The sequence below is a fragment of the Scyliorhinus torazame genome, chromosome 2 (genome assembly GCF_047496885.1).
Source record: "Scyliorhinus torazame isolate Kashiwa2021f chromosome 2, sScyTor2.1, whole genome shotgun sequence".
Classification (NCBI taxonomy): domain Eukaryota; kingdom Metazoa; phylum Chordata; class Chondrichthyes; order Carcharhiniformes; family Scyliorhinidae; genus Scyliorhinus; species Scyliorhinus torazame.
In genome coordinates, this window is record NC_092708.1 from 292,418,782 (window position 1) to 292,441,757 (window position 22,976).

The following is a 22,976-nucleotide window of genomic DNA, read 5'->3' on the forward strand; positions in this document are numbered from 1 at the left end:
TCCCAGAGAACTTTTTATAAAACTCCACTGGGTACCCTACCAGCCCCGGGGCTTTACCCGCCTGCATGGCCTTCAGAGAGACAGCTCACCATTGGCCGCCAACTGGATCTGCAGGTCATGCTGAACCTGATGTCCATTCGCATTGCTCATCAGCAGTGCCACCAGGGACCTGCCGCTGGGTTTATCTTCGGCAGGACCAGAAGATCCCGCCAGTGGAATGCTTGCCTATGTCATTGTTACCTAACTGGGTCCTCCTCCTCTCACCTCATGTTCCTCTCCAGCCCAGGGCAAATGTCCCTGACTCTAGGCAGACAACACAGCCACCTCGCCTCTCGCTCTTCCTGCGGAGGACAGTGTCAATCCCTCTCACTATGCTGTCTTGTACTATGATTACATTCTTGCTTTCTTCCCCCGCTTGAACAGCTTCCTGTACCATAGTGCCGTGGCTAGCCTGCTCATCTATCTTGCACATCTCACTTTCATCCACACAGGTTGTGAGCACCTCAAACTTGTTTGATAATTACAAAGTCTGAAGCTCCTCCACTACTGTCTGCTTGGCCTTTTTACTTGCCTCACTCATGGTCACATCCTCCTGTACCTCACTGCTGACCAAAATAGACGACCCTGATCTAAGAGGTGTGACCATCTTCTGGAGCAAAGTGTCCAGGTTGTTCTTCCCCTTCCTTAGATTGTGCAATGTCTGTGGATCAGTTTCCAGATCAATAATCCTCATCTATCACTTTTCTCACGCTAACACTTCCTGCAAATGTGTTTGTCCTGGACCGCCTTGCCTTCCAGAACCTCCTACATTCCACAGTTGCAACATAACACCTGTCCAGCCGTTTGTTACTTATGTTATTTAGTTAATTTAATACTCTCTTAATTAACTTAGTGTGCTTCCTGTGTATCCTATGTATGTACTTATTCAATGCTCAGTAGTTAATTATTAAGTCCACTGGCAAAAAAAGTTACACGTTTCTTAAATAAAAATATTTTAATTTTATTTTAATCTTCTAATTATTTTCATCTATGGATCTAGCTTAACTCTCATTATTCATTACATACACCTTTTTGTTCCCAGGGAGAAATACGGCTCATCAATTTAGAGACCAGGAGAGATGCTGTGGAACAGATGTCACTGAAGCTTTATAATGAACAGTACACGAGTGGCAACAGCAGAAAACAAGAATTTGCTGCAATGTCAAAAGTCAATCGGGTAGATACTTACAGGTATGGAATTAATTGTATAACTCATTTTTATTTAATAACGTGAGTCAATTATTTCATAAAGTACATCACATGACTGCAGCTAAGTACACATTAATATACAGCTATCTTTATGGCTTAAATGTAATCATTCTGTAGTCAGCCCATATCAGGCCTTTGTTTATTAAGTAAGATGTTGAAACAGATAAACGTGAAGCTAGGTCTAAGTACCATTTTATAGCACCCCAAATCTTTGAATATATGTTGATGACACATTTGCTGAGCTTAATATTGCATTCTTTATTTCTTTACTCATTCGGTTTTTACAGTTTTAGCACAATATTCTATAATTACAGAAAATATTGGACAATCTTGGCAGGTCTGACAGCATCCCTGGTGAGAGAAGGGAGCTAACGTTTCAAGTCTGGATGACTCTTTGACAAAGAGCTTTGAGAAAGATGCAGTCAGACCTGCCAAGATTGTTCAGAATTTTCTCTTTTTGTTTCAGATTCCAGCATCTGCAGTAATTTGCTCTTATTCTAAAATTACATTGTGTTTAGGAACTCCAAAATAACTGCTGTCTAATCATAAAATCATAGAATCTCTCCAGTGCAAAAGGAAGCCATTTGGCACATCAAGAACCTCTGAAAGAGCTCCCTAGGCCCACTCCCCCACCCTATCCCTGTTACCCTACCTAACCTGTGCTTTGAGCAGTTAGGTTTTCTCCATCTTGATGTCTTATACCTCAGTGTTTCAACAACAGGAGGCAGAATAACAGGTGGCCTGTATTGCTGAAAAAACATTATCATGCTCAGCCCAATCGCATTCCAGATATATTCTTTATATGTTGATACAGCTCCATTACGGAATGGAATAAAAACAGAAAAAGAGATCCATTGTCACGTAGGGTGGAATTTTCCATTCATTTGTCTGAGTGTGGTGGCGGGTGGTTCCGGCAGAGCCCTTTGACTGGCCGGAATGGCAGGAACTCACCCCCGATTCCACGTTTGGGACCTCATTAATTATGCACAGGTGAGTATCAGACGGAATCACCCGGTTGGTTGAGAGCTGATTTGTCTGCCCGCCGTCAGCTGATGGGTTCAAAGGTCCAGGCACTATATTCAAACGCCAGTCCAAAACATACTTCTCGCTCTTTCCGGCCCACCTTTCTTCACAAGATTGTCATAAATAGCACCTAACCTGAAGCAAATGGCGAGTAGCCTGAAGAAGACGAAGGCAATTCAACCACCTGGTCCCTGGGCCTTGATCTGCGGAGTCCTGGCACAGAGTAACGGCTTCGGGAAGCGCTGCAATCTCACATCTCTGGCCTGGGAGGCTGTTGCCAGGAGGACAGCGCGGCTGGTAACCACATCCAAAGCACCACAGAGTGATCTCATCTACTGTGCCAGGGTAAGTTACCTCTAAACTCCCTCCAGTCGCAAACTTTCACTGTGCCATCATGTACTCAAACCCTCTTTAGGGATCTCACACATCCATTAGCGGGTGACACCTATCAACATTCATTCTCTCACGGACACTTTCACATCATCACCATCCCATCTGTCATGTTGCTCACACTCCATCCTCTGGCCCTTCTGGGGAAGGCCCACCACACAGGAGACATGCAGTTTACCTAATCTCTGTTCCAATCCCTCTGTTCACATAACTTTCTTTCACCTTCACACAGGCCAGACTGGCACACGACAAGCACAAGATTACCCAGACCTTGGGGAGGGATGGCAGACATCATTGACTTTACAAAATTTGAGGAGGCTTTTTGGGGAGAACAGGGATCCCTCCTGTGGGGTAGGGGATATCGGCATCTCCCAACATTCTAGTACGGATCCTGACAATCACAGTGAGCTCAATGTACCCTGATATAGCTTATGCTCATCAATTAAAACTCCATTTTTTATTTTCTAGGCACGAGTAGATCACACAGCTGAGCAACACTCCGAGCCCCCAGAGCACATCCAAGGATGAGGAGGCTCATGAAGATCGATCATTGCGCTCACTCACGCCCTCCACCAGTGCAGAGACACATCTCAGTGGAGCATAGCTCCAGATTAGAAGTGGGGTGACTTTCTTGAGAACACCTCACTGACATATTCCCACAGCAGTTGAAGGCAGGGACAGCCAAGGTCTCTGGTGCTTATTAGGCTGCTGGAAACCATTTCAGTCCCAGGCAGGCTATGAGCATCTGGAAGTGGCTGCCAGTTCAGTGATGGAGACACGACGCAGGCAGCAGAACATCAGACAAAGATTCGACAATCCAGAAGAGTCAGTCTGCATTTTGAAACCAAAGAGAAAATGCTGGAAAATCTCAGCAAGTCTGGTAGCATCTGTAGGGAGAGAAAAGAGCTAATGTTTCGAGTCCAGATGACCCTTTGACAAAGCGTTCTGTCTAATGTCATGGTTCCGACATGCTCCGACATGCAAGCACATCAAGATCACCATGGGAAAGTTGGCATCCACCATGGTGGTGATCCAACAGGTCTTTCCAGTTTTGACCCTGCACTCAGTCGCCACACATCCTGGTGATGTAGTGACATGCGGATGAGGCACCTTGACCTTTCTCTAGGTGCCCCATCTCCTGCAGGAGTCAGTTTTGTGAAATTGTTTAATGGCTCTGTGAGTGTTCTGGTCAAGTGAAGGCATTGTGCATTTGTTATTTGGAATCTGCTTATCACGAGATTTAGCCACCCTCTCACTTAGTGATAACATATCACAAGATGAACATTCATGTGATGTCACCCTCCGTGCAACTAGAGTCTGGACACTTCTGTGCTGCCACGGAGATGTGCTTTAATTTTTATTTGAAGTGCATGATGGGCCCGTTTCTAACCCTTCTTCCTCAAGGGACACCTAGATTGAGGCCAGCTCATCAACAATGATACTTTAAGCGGCATTTGGGTCTCCTCAGTGGTAGTTCTCAAACCCCAAAGATTTACTTCTGGATGAGATCTGCAGGTCGGTCCGTATCTCGGTAGTATTTTTGCATCATTAGATGATGATGAATGTGTCAAGGCTTGTCTCGCATCACTGCGGTTCCTCAGTGGACTAAGTTCCCAGAGTGAGCACATTAGCAGGGCACCGCTGACCAACATAGAGATCGTGTTCCGGTGAGTCATAAGTCGAGAACATGCGAGTGTGAATGCAGGACTGGTTCTCTCAGTGATTCTTTGAGATGACAGGGAACAGCTTGGAGGGCTAGGGGAGATGCTTCCAGGTGGCATGACTTAACATTACTCTGTCAACAATGAAAGTATCCCAGGTCTTCCTTGCTCCATGACATCAGCATGCTCATATCGTCCCTCTGCAGCCCTCTGAGCTCCCAGGGCCTCAGTATCTTCTGATTAGCTCTCATCCTCCTCCGTTCACCCTTGGCAAGAACTCGCCTCTTTGCATGGCTAGATTGTAATGGGCACAGCAAACTCCAATGATACAGGATATCATATTGGACTGTATTGCAGAGAGCCACCTGAACGGCCCAGGCATTGAAGAATATCTTCAGAAGTCCTGTAGTCTACTCTCTAAAGGAACGTGTGGAACTGTGAGCAGCGTTGTACCTTTCCGCAGCAGGTGCTTGCGGACGGCGCACCTGGGGCGGGATTCACCGACCTCCCGCGGGGTCGGAGAATCGCCGGGGGGCAGCGTGAATCCCGTCCCTGCCGGCTGCCGAATTCTCCGGTTTTGGCGGGGGTGGGAATCGCTCCAGTCGACGGCCGCTGGCAGCGGCCTCCCTGGCGATTCTCTGGCCCGAGATGGGCCGAGTGGCCGCCCGTTTTTTGCTGGTCCCGCCGGCGTAAATTAGAGTAGGTCCTTAAGGACCTACTCTAATTTACGCCGGCGGGACCTGGCTCCGGGGTTCATGGGGGGATCTGGCCCCGGGTGGTGCCCCCACGGTGGCCTGGCCCACGATCGGGGCCCACCTATCCGCGAGCAGGCCTGCGCCGTGGGGGCACTCTATTCTTCTGCACCGGCGGCTGTAGCGATTCGTCATGGCCGGTGAAGAGGCAAAGCCGTCTGCGCTTGCGCTGGGATGACGCCAGCACACGCTGGCGCTCCCGCGCATGCGCCAACTCGGGCCAGCCAGTGGAGGCCCTTCTCCGCCAGCCGGCGCGGCGCAAACCACTCCAGGGCCGGCCTAGCCCCTGAAGGTGCGGAGGATTCCGCACTTTTGGGGCGGTCCGACGTCGGAGTGATTTGCGCCACTCCTTCCCGCCGGAGTTGCCTGCCCCGCCGATTACGGCAGAATCCCGCGCCAGGGTCATCAGCCAGTAGCCCTTATCCCCCAGCAGCCATTCCTGCAGACTTTCTGGCCCTTGGGAAAAACTCAGGTGCCTGGGGGTGACTGAAGATTGAATTTTCCTTCCAGGCACTTGCTGTTCCTCATGATCCTGCCCACTAACTGGTGTTAGCAGGCTATTCCACTGTGGACCCCACCACAGCCAAACCTGATCATATGGGATCACTTACCATTGATCAGGAGAGGGAACCATGTTAATATTCTCCTTGCTATCCAAGTGGCACTGAAATTAACTGTAGTTTCCTTACACACACCCCATCTAAAACCAACTATCTCAGCACAGTAAGAAGTCTTACAACACCAGGTTAAAATCCAACCGGTTTGTTTATGAATCACGCAGCTCCTTCCTCAGGGGAACTGCAGAAAATGGGGCTATGTTCAGCCTCAGTTGCACTTTCCCTGCTGAGGCCCCCTATCTAACCCGAAACGTTGTGATTCTCACCGCTGCGAGTGCCGGGAAACACGCGGCTAAACAAGCTCGCTATGGGACTTTGTTCCCATTTAGTTAAATCGCGGCCAGTGTGTGTATCTCACTTGTATTTAGCTTTGAAAATGTTGTGAAGGCTTACGGAAGTTAATGCCTTGGGAATTTGGGTTCAAACCCCACTACAGCATCTGGTGGAATTTAAATTCAATTCATAAACTTGGAATATAAAGCTAGTCTCAGTAATGGTGATCATGAAACCCACCTTGTTTACGAAACCCATCTGATTCACAAATGCCCTTACGTGAAGGAAACCCGCCATCCTTACCTGGTCTGGCCTACATGTGACTCCAGACCCACAACAATATGGTCAGCTGCCCTCTGAAATGGACTGGTAAGCCCACATTTCAGTGGCAGTTAGGGATGAGCAAGAAATGGTGCCTTTGCCAATGATGCCCAATCCCATAAAGAAATAAATTTGAAAAAGGAACGGCAATGATCCATGGACTACAGAAATTGATTAAGTGCAAGCATATTTTTAAAATAACATTAAATGATATTTGTGTCACTTATTTTTCTTCAGTACCATTAAGATTTAGAAATTATTTACTTCAGTTTTTAAATAACAATTATTTGCAAAATGGAAGATTGTAAATTAGAGCCACAAAAAATAAATTGAATTTGAAATCCAAACTAACTTTTGTCACATGAAAACATAAATAAACACATGTATTTTGCATGTGCAGTTGAGTAACATGCATGAGACACTTTTCGAAGGAGAAGCTAGTTATATACACTTCTGAACATACTTGGAAAGATCGACATTCCATTCAGGAAGAACTTGTACTCTGCATTTGAAACCTATTTGAATGATAAATGCCTCCATAAATCCAATGTGCTGCTTTAGATTACTCAGATTGAATCTGAAGGCAAAATTGTGTGATATTCATGATTTGAATTACCGAGGATATATAGTTAGATGTGAAAATCCAGAGAATTAATTGTGTTACCCTTTGAACATATCATCATGGTTGTAACAGAAACAATTCATGTTTCAGAGTTGCAGGGTAGAATTTCTTTATTTGCTGAAACACTTAGGTCTATTTTTATTAAATCAAATTTTGGAAGCTTCTTGAATGTGGCAGAAAATCTATCTGGCAAAGAAAATATTTCTTTCTATTAACTATTATTCAATAACCTATTTCTAATTTAGTAGAATTCAATGCTTAATTTATGTTAAAGCTTTTTTGCCGACTTCCGGTGGCAGCCACGGAGTGTGTGGTCGCACACGGGCAGAGGCCGAGAACAGGGGAGCCACCGCGGGCATTGATTGTACGGCTGCACAAGTTCATGGACAAGGAAAAGATCCCGAGTTGGGCCAGGATGACGCGGGTCTGTGAATGGGAGGGTCATCAAGTCCAGATATGCCAGGACATTGGCGCGGAGCTCAGGAAGAGACGTGTGGGATTCAACAAGGGCAAGGCTGTGTTGTACAGACAGAAGATTAATTTTGGGGTGTTGTACCCGGTGAGACTTTGGGTAACATTCAATGCCCGGGAGTACTATTTTGAGATGCCAGAGGAGGCGAACAACTTTATAAAGGACCATAAGTTGGGGGAGAGCTGAGGGATGGTGTGGGATGAAGGGGTTAAATGTGCAAACATTGGGCATTAAGGCTGTTTTGTGTTGCCAAACGGGGGGAAATTTTTGGGAATGGTAAGTTTGCAAGGAAGATGATCGCTCCCCCCTCCTGCCTTTTGTCTTGTTTTCGGGAGGAGGTTATTTGTAAATTTAGGTGTTTTCTTTATTGTGTAAGGAATATGCCTATGCACAGAAATGCGACCTCCAACCAGCTGGTGGCAATGAAGATTTATCACTTGACTCAAGACACCCACCAGTTGGTAGTAAGTCTTTTCCATGTGTTTGTTTATAAATCATTGTTAACTATAACAACAGTGGCACTGCTGCCTCACAGCTCCAAGGTCCCAAGATCAATTCTGGCCTCGGGTTACTGTCTGTGTGGAGTTTGCACTTTCTCCCCGTGTCCGCGTGGGTTTCCTCCGGGTGCTCTGGTTTCCTCCCACTGTCCAAAGAAGTGTAGGTTAGGTGGATTAGCCATGCTAAATTGTCCTTAGTGTCCAAAACATTAGGTGGGGTTACTGAGTTATGGGGATAGGGTGGCGGTGTAGGCTTAAGGAGGGTGCTTTTTCCAAGGGCCGGTGCAGACGATGGCCTGAATGGCCTCCTTGTGCACTGAAAATTCTATGATATATGTTCTGTGTACATAAATGGGCACAGAATACAGAGGGTAGCAGTCGGAGGGTATTTTTCTGAATGGAAGGCTGTGACTAGCGGCGTTCCACAGGGATCAGTTCTGGGGCCTTTGTTGTCCGTGGTGTGTATAAATAATTTGGAAGAAAATGTAGCTGGTCTGGTTAGTAAGTTCGCAGACGACACAAAAATTGGTGGAGTTGCGAATAGTGAAGAGGATTGTCAGAGGATACAGCAGGATATAAGCTGGTTGGAGTCTTGGGCGGAGAAATGGCAGATGGAGTTTAATCCGGACAAGTGTAAGGTAATGCACTTTGGAAGGTCTAATGCATGTAGGAATTACACAATACGTGTGTAATTCTTGCGCGTACTGGCAGGCAGAGAGATCTGGGCATGCAGGTCCACCAATCACTGAAAGTGGCAACGCATGTGGATAAGGTGGTCAAGAAGGCATACGGCATGCTGGCCTTCATTGGTTGGGGCATTGAATATAAAAATTGGAAAGTCATGTTGCAACTGTACAGGACCTTAGTTAGGCCTCATTTGGAATATTGTGTACAATTATAGTCGCCACACTACCAGAAGGATGTGAATGCTTTGGAGAGGGTACAGAAGTGGTTTACTATGATGTTGCCTGGCATGGAGGGCATCAGCTATGAAGAGAGGTTAGATAAACTCAGTCTGTTCTCACTGGAACGATGGAGGTTGAGAGGCGACCTGATCGAGGTCTACATGATTATGGGTGGCATGGACAGAGTGGATAGTCAGATGCTCTTTCCTAGGGTAGGAGAGTCAAGTACTAGGGGGCACAGGTTTAAAGTACGTGGGGAAAAATTTAGAACAGATGTGTGATGCAAGTTTTTTACACGAGGGTGGTAAATATATGGAATGCGCTGCCTGGGGAGGTGGTGGGAGCAGGTACGATAGCGGCATTTAAGGAACATCTAGACAAATATATGAATAGAGTGGGAATGGAAGGATACGGACTCCGTAAGTGCAGATGGTTTTAGTTTAGGCAGGTACCATGATCGGCGCAGGCTTGGAGGGCCGAAGGGCCTGTTCTTGTGCTGTATTGTTCTTTGTACATCATTACAATGGTTATATCACAGAACACAACCGGGTGTGCATGTTGGAGGAAGAGAAGAGGCAGGCATTGGAGGAACCGCTGGGGCTATGGGAGGTGATAGATGGGATCAGGGGAATGCAGCGTAATTTTAAAAGTTTGCGACAGAGTTGGCCCTCCACCTGTTGGGGATGTTTAGTGAGGCGGTGGAGAGGGGGGAGTTGCCAGCGACACTGACACAGGCGCCGAGCACACTGATCCCGAAGAAGGGGGTGGATCCGCTGGAGTGTGGGTCCTACAGGCCCATTTCATGTTAAACGCAGATGTGAAAATATTGGCGAATGTGTTGGCGGGTAGGATGGAGGGGTGCATGCCAGGCATTGTGAAAGGTGGGCAGCTCTCCAGCAACATCAGGAGGTGGTGAAATATAGTTATGACTCCCTCATGGGGGTGGATGCTGGAGGTTATTGTATCAATAGATGCGGAGAAGGCCTTTGACCGGGTAGAATGGAGGTACTTGTTCGAAATTCTGGGAAGATTTGGGTTTTGGCCTGACGTTTGTGACATGCGTGCATCTTTTGCATGCATCCCCGGTGGCAAGCGTGTGTACAAACGAGGTGAGTTCAGCGGGTTTTGTGTTGCACAGGGGAATGAGGCAGGGGTGCCTACTGTCAGCATTGTTATTCGGGCTCGCAATTGAATCCTTGGCGTTGGCCCTTCGGGAGTCTGCTGAGTTGCGAGGGATGGGGAGGGGGGGAGCAGGGAGCACCGGGTGTCATTGTATGCAACCTGTTGTTGTTCAGTGTTAGACCCGCTGGAGAATCATGGGCCTGTTAGAGAGGTTTGGGGCCTTCTCTGGTTATAAGCTAAACTTTGGGAAGAGGGAGGTGTTTCCGGTGAATGCAGCGGGGTATCGGGCAGCACGGTGGCTCAGTGGTTAGCATTGCTGTCTCACGGCGCTGAGGTCCCAGGTTCAATCCCGGCTCTGGGTCACTGTCCGTGTGGAGTTTGCGCATTCTCCCCATGTCTGCGTGGATTTCGCCCCCACAGCCCAAAAGATGTGCAAGTTAGGTGGATTGGTCACGCTAAATTGCCCCTTAATTGGAAAAAATGAATTGGGTACACTAAATTTTAAATTTTTTTTTAATGCAGCGGGGTATGGGGCAATGTAGGCACACTACTGTTTAAGAGAGCTAGAGAGAGGTTTAGATATTTGGGGATTCGGGTTATGCGGGAGTGGGCTATGATGCACAGTTGGAATTTGACAGTATTAGTAGAGGAGATGAAGGGGAATTTCAAGAGGCGGAACACTCTGCACTTAACGTTGGGTGCAAGTGGTGAGGATCAAGAGTAAATGGGAGGAGGAGCTGGGGAGGGAAATAAGTTGTGGGCTGTGGTGTGAGGCAATGCGTTGGGTGAACTCAACCTCCTCTTGTGCCAGGATGAACTTAATTCAGTTCAAGATTAGGGCCGGTCAAGGACAGTAGTGGGAACGTGTGTATGGAGTCTGAAGATATAGGAGAGGCCCTAAATGAATACTTTTCTTCAGTGTTCACAAACGAGAGGGGCCATGTTGTTGAGGAGGATAGTGCGATACAGGCTGGTAGGCTGGAGGAGGTAGATATTCGGAAGGAAGATGTGTTAGAAATTTTGAGAAGCCTGAGGATAGATAAGTCCCCTGGGCCTGATGGGATATATCCTAGGATTCTTTGGGAGGCGAGGGATGAGATTGCAGAGGCTTTGATCTTTATGTCCTCACTGTCTACAGGAATAGTGCAGAAGACTGGAGAGAGGCGAATGTTGTCCCCTTGTTCAAGAAAGGGAATAGGTATAACCCTGGGAATTATAGGCCGATTAGTCTCACTTCGGTCATCAGTAAATTATTGGAAAGGGTCTTGAGGGATAGGATTTATGATCATTTGGAAAGATGCAGCTTAATCCAGGATAGTCAGCACGGATTTGTGAGGGCTAAGTCTTGCCTCACAAGTTTGATTGTATTCTTTGAGGAGATAACTAAGTACATAGATGAAGGTAGAGCAGTTGATGTCGTATACATGGATTTTAGTAAGGCGTTTGATAAGGTGCCCCATGGTCGGCTCATGCAGAAAATAAGGAGGCATGGCATAGAGGGAAATGTGGCCGATTGGATCAGTAACTGGATATTATATAGAAGACAGAGGGTGGTTGTAGATGGTAAATTTTCATCCTGGAGCCCAGTCGCCAGCGGTGTACCACAGGGATCAGTGCGTGTCCTCTGCTATTTGTGATTTTTATCAATGACTTGGATGATGGAGTTGAAGGTTGTGTTGGTAAATTTGCTGATGACACCAAGATTGGTGGAGTAGTGGATAATGTGGAGGGCTGTTGTAGGCTGCAAAGAGACATTGATAGGATGCAGAGCTGGCTAAAAAGTGGCAGATGGAGTTAACAAATTTGAATGCGGATTACATGGTTAACGGCAGGGTTCTGAAGAATGTGGAGGAGCAGAGAGATCTTGGAGTTCATGCCCATAGATCTCTGAAGGTTGCCACTCAAGTGGATAGAGCCGTGAAGAAAGCCTATAGTGTGTTAGCATTTATTAACAGGGGGATTGAGTTTAAGAGCCGTGAGGTTATGCTGCAACTGTACAAGACCTTGGTTAGACCACATTTGGAGTATAGTGTGCAGTTCTGGTCACCTCATTATAGGAAGGATGTGGAAGTATTGGAAAGCGTGCAAAGGAGATTTACCAGGATGCGGCCTGGATTGGTGGGTGGGTCTTACGAGGAAAGTTTGAGGGATCTAGGGCTTTTCTCATTGGAGTGAAGGAGGATGAGATGTGACTTAATTGAGGGGTATAAGATGAGGAGAGAGATAGGTAGAGTGGACGTTCAGTGACTTTTTCCTCCGGTGGATGTAGCTGTTACAAGGGGGCATAACTATAAGATTCATGGTGGAAGATATAGGAGAGATGTCAGAGGTAGGTTCTTTACTCAGAGAGTGGTTGGGGCGTGGAACGCACTTCCAGCTATGGTAGTGTAGTCGGACAGTTCAGGAACTTTCAAGCGGTTTATCATAGAATTTACAGTGCAGAAGGAGGCCATTCAGCCCATCGAGTCTCCACCGGCTCTTGAAAAGAGCACCCTACCCAAAGTCAACACCGCCACCCTATCCCCATAACCCAGTAACCCCACCCAACTAAGGGCAATTTTGGACACTAAGGGCAATTTAGCATGGCCAATCCACCTAACCTGCACATCTTTGGACTGTGGGAGGAAACCGGAGCACCCGGAGGAAACCCACGCACACACGGGGAGGATGTACAGACTCCGCACAGACAGTGACCCAAGCCGGAATCGAACCTGGGACCCTGGAGCTGTGAAGGTTATTTGATAGGCATATGGGGCGGGATTCTCCGACCCCCCGCCGGGTTGGAGAATCGCCGGGGGCTGGCGTGAATCCCGCCCCCGCCGGTTGCCGAATTCTCCGGCACCGGATATTCGGCGGGGGCGCGAATCGCGCCGCGCCGGTTGGCGGGCCCCCCCCCCCCGCCCCCCGGCGATTCTCTGGCCTGGATGGGCCGAAGTCCCGCTGCTGGAAGGCCTGTCCCGCCGGCGTGGATTAAACCACCTCTCTTACCGGCGGGACAAGGCGGCGCAGGCGGACTCCGAGGTCCTGGGGGGGGCGATCTGGCCCCGGGGAGGGATCGGGGCCCACCGATCTGCGGGCGGGCCTGTGCCGGGGGGGCACTCTTTTCCTTCCGCCTTCGCCACAGTCTCCACCAAGGCGGAGGCGGAAGAGACCCTCTCCACTGTGCATGCGCGGGGATGCCGTGAGCGGCCGCTGACGCTCCCGCGAATGCGCCGCCCGGCAAAGTCATTTCCGCGCCAGCTGGCGGGGCACCAAAGGCCTTTCCCGCCAGCTGGCGTGGCGGAAATCAGTCCGGCGCGGGCCTAGCCCCTTAAGGTTAGGGCTCGGCCGCTCAAGGTGCGGAGGATTCCGCACCTTTGGGGCGGCGCGATGCCGGACTGATTTGCGCCGTTTTTGGCGCCGGTCGGCGGACATCGCGCCGATTGCGGTGAATTCCGCCCATGGAGTGCAGTAGAATGATTGGGAGTAGGTTGATTTGATCTTAGTTTCAGATTAGTTTGGCACAACTTCGTGGGCCGAAGGGCCTATATATGTGCTGTACAGTTCTATGTTCTAAGGTGGTGCCCAGGGTACACATGACTCAAGCGAGGATGAGTGTGGCTGACCAGGTGCGAGAGGTGTGAGCGGGGCTGGAAAACCATGCGCACATGTTCTGGGCTGTGAGAAGCTTGAGAGCTGTTGGGAGGCGGTGTTTGGAATGCTAACAAAGATAGTGGAGGTGGAGGTCAAGCCGGGCCCTATGGTGGCGATTTCTGGGGTCTCAGAAGTGCTGGGACATCTGGAGGGGAGCAGGGACCATGTCGTGGCCTTCGCTTCTTTTTATTTAAAAAAAATCTTTTTATTGGCATTTTCACATCTTTTGTTTCTCTGATTGCTCGTCAAAGAATCCTGTTAAATTGGAGGCCAGATACAGTGCTGGGATGGCGGCTTGGCTGCGGATTTGCACAACTTTCTCAGGTTGGAGAAGATTAAGTTTGAGTTGAGGGGGCGGTCAGAGGAGGGCTTTGAGATGTGGTGGAGGCTGTTCATGACCATATTTGAGGAGTTGTTCATCACGGGGGGTGGGGGGGGGGATAAAAGGGAAACATTGTACAAACTGTGGAGTGTGATTTGGTGGACTGTGTATTTTGTTGATGTTACTTGTGTTGGGAATAAAATGCCTTTTTGAAAAATAAAGCTTATTTGACATCCAGTTCTATTGTGGGCAGCACGGTCGCACAAGTGGCTAGCACTGTTGCTTCACAGCTCCAGGGTCCCAGGTTCGATTCCCCGCTCGGTCACTGTCTGTGCGGAGTCTGCACGTTCTCCCCGTGTCTGCGTGGGTTTCCTCCGGGTCCTCCGGTTTCCTCCCACAGTCCAAAGACGTGCAGGTTAGATGGATTGGTCATGATAAATAGCCCTTATTGTCCAAAAAGGTTAGGAGAGGTTATTGGGTTACGGGGATAGGGTGGAAGTGAGGGCTTAAGTGGGTCGGTGCAGACTCGATGGGCCGAATGGCCTCCTTCTGCACTGTATGTTCTATGTATTGTTGCATGTCGATGTCTGGAATGACACTTATGTAAACTTTGAGAACTGTACATTATCTTGTTAATGTCTGCACTTTTCACATTTACCAATGCTTGCTGCACGAGAGTGGCTGGATTGTAAACCAGAGAGTTCAGTTAACTCAGGCAATGTGCTTCGAACTGAACACGGCTTTAATCCTTTTAAGCTCCTGAATCTAATGATTTATTTAACTGAAAATGGTACGATCTTTCTTTGAATTTTAAAGATTACTATCTTTTGAGAATTCCTCATTTTGACTTTTTGGCCTCACCTTTGCATTGAGCATGTCTCTGGGGGACACCTGTCCAGTGCTCCATCCAGCCCTTGTGAGTGACTTGGCATATTCACTCATGCTCAACTAAAATGTCTGTCTTATATAGTTTCATGTCTTCTAAAACCTTTGCCTGTAGATTTAACTTCAGTACCGATGGCCCTCATGTTTACCTGACCTGAGATTGTGCTCAAAAAGACTGTATTGAATTGGAGATTGTTAAACTGTTTTGAACCAAGAAATACGTTTCCAGAATATGTTTAAGTATGTGCTTCTTTCTATACAATGAAAAAGTGATGAAATGATGATCATTACTGATGTCTAATTATATGAATATTTGTGTTTTTGTCTCTCTGATGCATTATTGCTTTATTTTATTAATCATGTTGTGCTCTCCATGTATGTTGGAATTTAATCAAATCTTGCTGACTAGTTTTGAGTTTTAATTTTATATATAACAAGCAATTATTTTCCACTCTGCATTCATTCAGGAAAAGATATTTTATTAATATAATGCATAATGTATTTTTAATTCTTCTTTCCAGCCTTCTGGACTTTGAATTGGAATACCAGGAGCTCTGGGATTGGCTGATTGACATGGAATCCATAGTGATGGACAGCCATGACCTGATGATGTCAGAAGAACAGCAGCAGCATCTTTACAAGGTTAGAGCCTATGTTACTGTCTTTACATGGATATGGAAAATCTGATTTGCCTGACAAGTCTGTCTCTCAGTGGACATCTTGCTGTTCATTGTATATATCATGGTGCCTATTAGAATTCCCTTCCCTGTCCCCAACTTCATTTCCATCTCCTGCATGCCATCGGAGAGTGCAGACATCATAATTGCCAAAGAGTTCCCTTTATCACATTCTATAAAGTTTAATTTCATAAAGGAATGAGGAAATCTTGCCATAGATGAGTAGAAATAAAGGAGACAGGATTAATAAATAGACCGAAGGAAAATGAATAGTCAGTGAAAGTAGGGGCTCTACTTTGCAGTATGTGTTTCAATTTGAGGTTTCAGACAGATTACTCTGTCCTTCGGAAGCACTAAGCACAGTATTTGCCAAGAGTCTGGTTTATCGCTGCACTGGCACTAGTTGTTTTTCAATGAATTTTTATTAGGAACAGATAAAGCAGCCTATATTGCTTTGTTATTTTACACACAATTAAAAGGAATATTATTGGGCTCTAATATTAATTTGAATTCCCTCAAATAATAAATCATACATTTTGATTTCAGCACTTTTGCCGTTACCTAGTCCATTAAATAGTTTATTTTGTATGATATACTTTACTCTTTAGTTGATACAAAATCTTGAAGCTCATACTGTAGGTGTAAAGACATTTTAAAACAGAACACGGTAATATGCTGGAACGTTCCAGGGGTTATTTTCAGCTGAAAATCCATAGCAGTAAATCTGCCTCGTTTAGGCTATTTTTTATTGTTGTAATTCTGACAGTTGTCATCCCTGGATTGCTTTGAACATATGGCACATTTCAAAGAGCAGATTGTGAATCGTAAAGGAAAAAAAATTAATAACCACCATCAGAATTGACAACAGGATAATGACGAGAAACAACCACCCTCTGGCTCTTTTAGTAATTTTTCATTTTTATACAAGGAATGGAAATTCAAGGTCAAACAGGAGCCGTTCTCTTGTCTTTGTGGCTTCATCAGAAGTTACTATCATCTTTTAAGAGTGGTGCTGGGCAAAATATCTCAAGTCCAGGTTTGTGCATTATCAGTTACACTAAGGGAAGCGACTGGAGGTATTATCTTTCACACAACCGGCAGGGGGGTGAAAGCCACTATTTCGTAGCTGGTGTACAGGGGTGAGAGATAAGGGGCAATCAGATTTTGTCTTTTTGAAAAATCTGAGGAAAGAAAACAGACCATTTGCAGGCAAATACTGGGAGAGAACCAAGGGTAGCTGTGAGAGAGGATCAGACATACATTCTCCAGAGGCATAACTAGATACATGAAAAGAGAATTTTGAAGCCGAGTAGCAAGCACAAAGGAGGTTTGTGTATTCTTTGATTTTCAATTGAATGCACCACATTTGAGGTCCTTCCTTTACCTGGGTACAACTGGCTTGCTGCTAATTGGAAGTAGACAAGGAGGCACATACAAACAGTTGAAAGAAGCAACTTTTCAAAGTGTCCCTTAGCATAGGAGAGCTTGTCCAGAAGAATCAAGCACTCTGCTTCATTTGCTGTTACTATCTGCTCACAGATTTGTTCTCCAACTCCACTGAATATTATCCTTCCAGTCTCTTTTGTTTATAGGATATGGGGGGAAAGCGGGATTAGGCTATTGAGTTGATGATCGGCCATGATCATAACGAATGGTGGAGAAGACTCGAAGGGCCGAATGGCCTTCTTTTGCTCCTATTTTATATGTTTCTGTGTTAATTGCTGTTCTGAAGTTTCTCCCCCTTTTGTAAAAACGCAGAGTATTTCCTTTCCACCTTTACCGTCCCGTGCAGAAGAAGGTTCTGATGGTTTAATAAATTCAGGTTTCTGTCATTCTGCAGTACATTTTCTTCAGAAACTCTGTTAATTAAATATGCAGGGGGCGATTCTCCGATATGGAGGCCAAGTGTTTTCGCCGTCGTGAACGCCGTCGCGTTTCACGACGGCGCGAACGGGGCCTGGGCACGACCTATTCTGGCCCCCACCTGGGGTCAGCACAGCGCTGGAGCGGTTCATGCCGCCCCAGCCTTCTTACGCGGCGCTGAATGGGCGCCGCGCCAACCCGCGGATGCGCAGTGGGGCCGCGCCAACCTGCGCATGTGACTTCTTCCGCACGCCGGCCCCGACCCAACATGGGGTCGGTGTTCAGGGGCCGGCCGCACCAGGAAGTAAGCCTGGGGGGGGGGGGAAAGAGAGAGAGAGGCCGGCCCGCCGATTGGTGAGCCTCGATTGCGGGCCACACCCCATCGGAGGCCCCCCCCCCCCCCCGGTGAAGCCCCCCCCCCCCCCCCCCCCAACAGGCCGCAGAGTTCCTGCCGGCAGCGACCAGGGGTGAACGGCGTCGGTGGGACTCTGTCATGTCGGAGTGGCCGCTCGGCCCATCCGGGCCGGAGAATCGGCGGCCCCGCCGATTCCAGTGACCCGCGAGCGCCGCGCCAAACGCGCTGGTGCAAATGGCGGCGATTCTCCGCACCTCGGAGAATCACACACCGGCGTCAGGGCATCGTGGCGTGGTTGCTCCGATTCTCCGGCCCGGCGCGGGGCTCAGAGAATCGCCCCCGCAGAATTATGGCAAGCTAAGGAAGATTGGACTTAGCTTGAAGATCAGATTTGTGAATAGGAATCTTTGAATCCACTTTCAGTTTTGCATATGATGAAAGCATGCCCAACAAATCTGGTGTTCAAGAGGAGGCTGACCAACACCAACATCTTGCTCTCCTCTTATGATATGCAGCATTGTGTGATTGACATTGTGATTCAGCCAGTGCAATTCATTTAAAGGCACACTGCACCCTCCTTGATAATAGTGTCTTTATATTGGGTTTTCTACTGCATTAATTTAACCCATGCCTTAAAGAGCTTAAACAATGTCACCATTTTGTGACAGTAATTTTCTGTAGATTAAGCCCCCAAATTAAAAGCTCTCCACTGTTATATTTAGCATGGTTACATTTCTGTCCATGCAAAACCATGAAGAGCAACATTTTTACTTGTAATACTTTATGGTAATACTGATGGAGGCGGGCTACGAGAATCCCATGACAAACTTCCAGCCTCTATTTTACCTACATTATGGATATGTCATGCTGATGTTGCCTTGCATTTAAGTATAAAAGGTTTATTTGATTATTGAAACAATGTAAGGAGATTGACTGGCGAGGGGCATTATTCTTTAACAGAGTGCCATCTTCTGAGGCTTTAATTTGAATTTCAGATGTGGCAGCATCCACATTCTTAAAGAAATCATGCATTGACCCATCCACTAATGGGTTTGTTGAAAGAAAACAAAGGTTCTGTTCTGGAACTAAATCCTCAAGCGTACAAGTAAATCTTTGAATTCACACTCCACAGGAAAATTGGTAAAGGACCACAAGTCTTTCAAATGGGGAAATTAATAACATTTTATCAATAAATATATATTTTAAATCCATTTAATTATCTTGGTGTAAGTATGATGCTCTTTTATCGTTCTTGATGCACAAATAGACAATTTCACTTTTACAAAATGGTCTATTGGTAATACTGAATATTGCAATCTTACTTATGTTTGTTTTGCTACTGTCTTCATCGCTGTCCCTCGATTCAAGGATGGCACCTACTCAGAGACATGAATTGGTGCCATAGACCTTCATTTAATTTAATTCGGCCAATTCTCAACCCACAGATTATTGCATACATGGGGCAGGATGTCCAGAGTGCAAGATTTGCTTCCTTTTCTTTCATTCTCTACCATCACTGTGCCTCATCAAAGTGTAAAGCAGCTTAGTGGACAGGTTGTCACCATTTTGAACAATTGGTAGCAAACTCCTCACAATCATTAATATCAATGCTGTCTCTTCCGGAGTGACTTTGAAGAAATTAATTTATCCTCTCCTGGAATGTTGGCCATTTGAGAGTTGAGAAAACAGGTCCTGGTGGGGTGGACTTTTTCAGCTACCTGGATACAGTGACCAGGTTATCAAAGCTGATTTTCTTTCAGGAATGCTTATGGAGCTGGCTTCAAGAAGGACACTGGGGTTTGTTCAATAATCCTCGCATTGAATCCGGAGGATTCAATACACGGATCGCAAACAGCGACGTGAGCGCAATGTCTCACGAGAGTTGGAATCTCATTTTCCGATTTTCCCGCCACCTCGCCAGTGATGTAATGAGGTAACTGCCGAGAAAGGGTGCAAACCTCGTTTAGTTATATTTTAATGAATTTAAATACACTTAAAGGGCTTCCCCATCATGTGTTCCCTCCCCCCACATAAAGATGTCAGGTATATAACTGCTTTTGCTTAACATGAAGCAGTTGAGAGTTTAATTCCAGTTTGATTCAACGGTAAGTTTAATTCCAGGGGGAGAGAGATTTGCCTTGCACTGCCTCTAGCACCCTGGCAGTGTCAACCTGAGGAGGGATTAACCCACTGCTTGTGGGAGGGATTCCCTGTATCCATGGGACAGGAGAAGTATTTTTTCAGTGCAGATCGTGCGCCGTTTATCAGTCCCCACCCTGCCAGCAAGATGGTGAAAACCACACACCCAGATTTTCTGTGCACTGAGTGCTCTCTTGCCTCTGCCAGCATTCTGTTCACAGAGTTCAAAATTCTACGCATTATCTGCAGCTTGAGGATGACTGCAGTGTCATTTCCCACTCTGCACCAAATTTACAAGCCACTCTCGATCTCTTCAATTCTGCATTCAAGGAACTCGGCCTGTCCTTGAATGTTGCAAAAACAAAACCCCACCTGCTCCGCCAAATACTCCACCTCCCATATATATTGAAGGAAAAACTCCGGAATATGTTGAACACTTCCAATGCCTCTCTCAAAAGGCCATTATTGTCACTACCAATCCCAAGTAGCTTTATTTACATTGAAGAGTATGCTCTGTTGCTATTAAATGGTTTTAGTGAAGCATATCCTTTTAACTCAAAGCAACTTCAAAGTACAGAACTGTCTGCTCCAAGTTTCCTAAAGCTTTGATAAGTGAGCCAAGAGGCTAGTCTGAAACTTCATCTTGTTAATTTTCTTTGCAATTGACAGTGATCTTGCTGACTCCAAGCCTTCACCACGTTGCCAGCTATTGTTATTGTCTGCGGTGTTATATTTTGCCAAGTAAATGCTACGTTGTCAGATTTTAGATGATGGTTTTGAAACATTTCTGGAGTACACATTTCCCTCCAGGTGTATTTACATAGTTATGCTTTAGCTATTAGTTGTGCCGATATATTCCCACTTTGTATTTAATGTTACCGTAGTTTGAGCAGCTTGTTCAGTTCAGATTGTGATTTCTCTCTCCTTGGAAGAGATCACACTGTTAGAAGTTGTATGAGTTTATAATCATTTTTAAGTCATAGAGTCATACAGCATGGAAAAGGCCCTTCGGCCCATCGAGTTTGCGCCAGTCACAAACAAACACCTAACTATTCTTTTTTAGAAAATATTTTTATTTTCCTCCTTTTTCACATTTTATCCCAAATTTACACCCCCCAACAATAAACAATAATCAGTAACAAATATGTCAATCCCCATATCACTAACAACGATCCCATCCTCCCACCAAACCCCAAACATTAGCCCGCATGTTCACACAAACAAATGACAAAAAGGAATCAGGAATAACCCATAGTCACCATTAACACATACAGTCCCCTCCCCCCAACCCTCCCAACCCCCCCCCCCCCCCCCAACTAATGTTCGATGCTATCCAGTTCTTGAAAGTGCATAATGAATAATGCCTGTGAATTGTAGAACCCCTCCATCCTTCCCCTCAGTTCAAACTTAACCTTCTCAAGGGTCAAGAATTCCAGCAGGTCCCCCCGCCACGCCAGGGCACAGGATGGATTGATCTCCAACCCATCAGGATCTGCTTTTGGGCGATCAACGCGGCGAAGGCTACAACATCTGCCTCCGCACCTGTTTCCAAACCCGGCTTGCCCGACACCCTGAATATGGCCTCCCGAGGGCCTGGGTCTAGTTTCACGTGCACCATTTTAGAGATTACCCTAAAAACCTCCTTCCAGTAATCCTCCAGCATTTGACAGGACCAAAACATATGAACGTGATTAGCGGGGACCCCCCGCGCAACGTTCACACACATCTTCTACTCCTTCAAAGAATCGGCTCATCCTCACCCTTGTGAGGTGTGCCCTGTATCCCACCTTCAGCTGTATCAGCCCCAACCTCACGCACGAGGTGGAGGCGTTCACTCTCCAGAGCATCTCACACCAGGACCCCTCCTCCATATCCTCTCCCAACTCTTCCTCCCACTTTGCTTTGATCCCTTCCAGTGGTGCCTTCTCCTCTTCCAAAATAGCTCTGTAAACCGCCGACACTACTCCCTTCTCCAGTCCCCCTGTCGTCACCACCTCCTCCAGTAATGTGGAGGCCGGCTCCACCGGGAAGCCCTATATCTTCTTTCTGGCAAAATCTCGAACCTGCATGTATCTAAACATTTCCCCCTGCTCCAGCCCATACTTCGCTTCCAGCTCCTTCAATCTTGCAAACCGACCCCTAGGAAATAAATCTTTTAGTGTCTTAATCCCCTTCTCCTCCCATTTCCGAAAATTTCCATCCCACTTCCCAGGCTCAAATCTGTGGTTCCCCCGAATCGGCATTTCCCTTGACCCTGCCCCCAACCCGAAGTGTTGGTGAAAATGCCTCCAAATTCTCAATGAAGCTGTTATTACCGGACTTCCTGAGTATTTCCCCGGGGCCATCGGGAGCGGCGCTGTTGCTAGTGCTTTCAATCCCGACCCCCTGCACAAACTCTCCTCCATTCTGACCCACTGGGAATCAACCCCTCTGACCCAGCTCCGTACCTTCTCCACATTCGCCGCCCAGTAGTAATACATCAGGTTCGGAAGACCCAAACCCCCTGCCTGCCTTCCCCTCTGTCGTAGCACCTTTCTAACTCTGGCCACCTTCCCTCCCCACATGAACAAAGTAATCCTTCCCTCAATCTCTCTGAAAAATGCCTTTGGCAGGAAAATCGTCAGGCATTGGAAAATAAACAGAAATCGCGGCAACATGTTCATTTTAACCGCCTGTACCCAACCCGCCAGTGACAGAGGGAGACCATCCCACCTTGCCAGATCAGCTTTCACTCTCCCCACCAAACTAGAAATGTTGTACCTGCGGAGCCCCCCCCACTCCCGGGCAACCTGCACCCACAGGTATCTAAAGTGTGTCCCTGACCTACGGAATGGCAGCCCCCCACCCCTGCCCCCACCCCCAGCCGACACACCACAAAATACTCACTCTTGTCTAGATTTAGTTTGTACCCCGAGAAAGACCCAAACACCCGAAGCAGCTCCAATATTCCCCCTGTCGACACACTCGGTTCCGACACGTATAACAGCAAGTCATCGGCATATAAGGACACCCTATGCTCTGTTCCCCCCCCCCCCCCCACCCCGCACTATTCCTTTCCATAACCCCGAACTTCTTAATGCGATGGCCAACGGCACAATCGTGACTGCAAACATCAGGGGGGACATAGGACATCCCTGCCTAGTCCCACGGTGGAGAGAAAAGTATCTCGAGCTGATATTATTTGTGCGGACACTCGCCC

The 22,976-nt window shown here is 47.1% G+C and overlaps 1 protein-coding gene across 6 annotated transcripts in view; it reads left to right on the plus strand.

The window, feature by feature from the left end:
* The window catches only part of akap6 (A kinase (PRKA) anchor protein 6), a 1,059,704-nt gene that overhangs the window by 726,876 nt on the left and 309,852 nt on the right, over positions 1–22,976 (plus strand). For all 6 annotated transcript variants that reach the window (XM_072488434.1, XM_072488451.1, XM_072488470.1 and 3 more), the window contains 2 exons: positions 1,082–1,230; positions 15,265–15,385. In XM_072488434.1, coding sequence (XP_072344535.1) covers positions 1,082–1,230; positions 15,265–15,385 — 270 coding nt within the window. The remainder of the gene's footprint in view (positions 1–1,081; positions 1,231–15,264; positions 15,386–22,976) is intronic.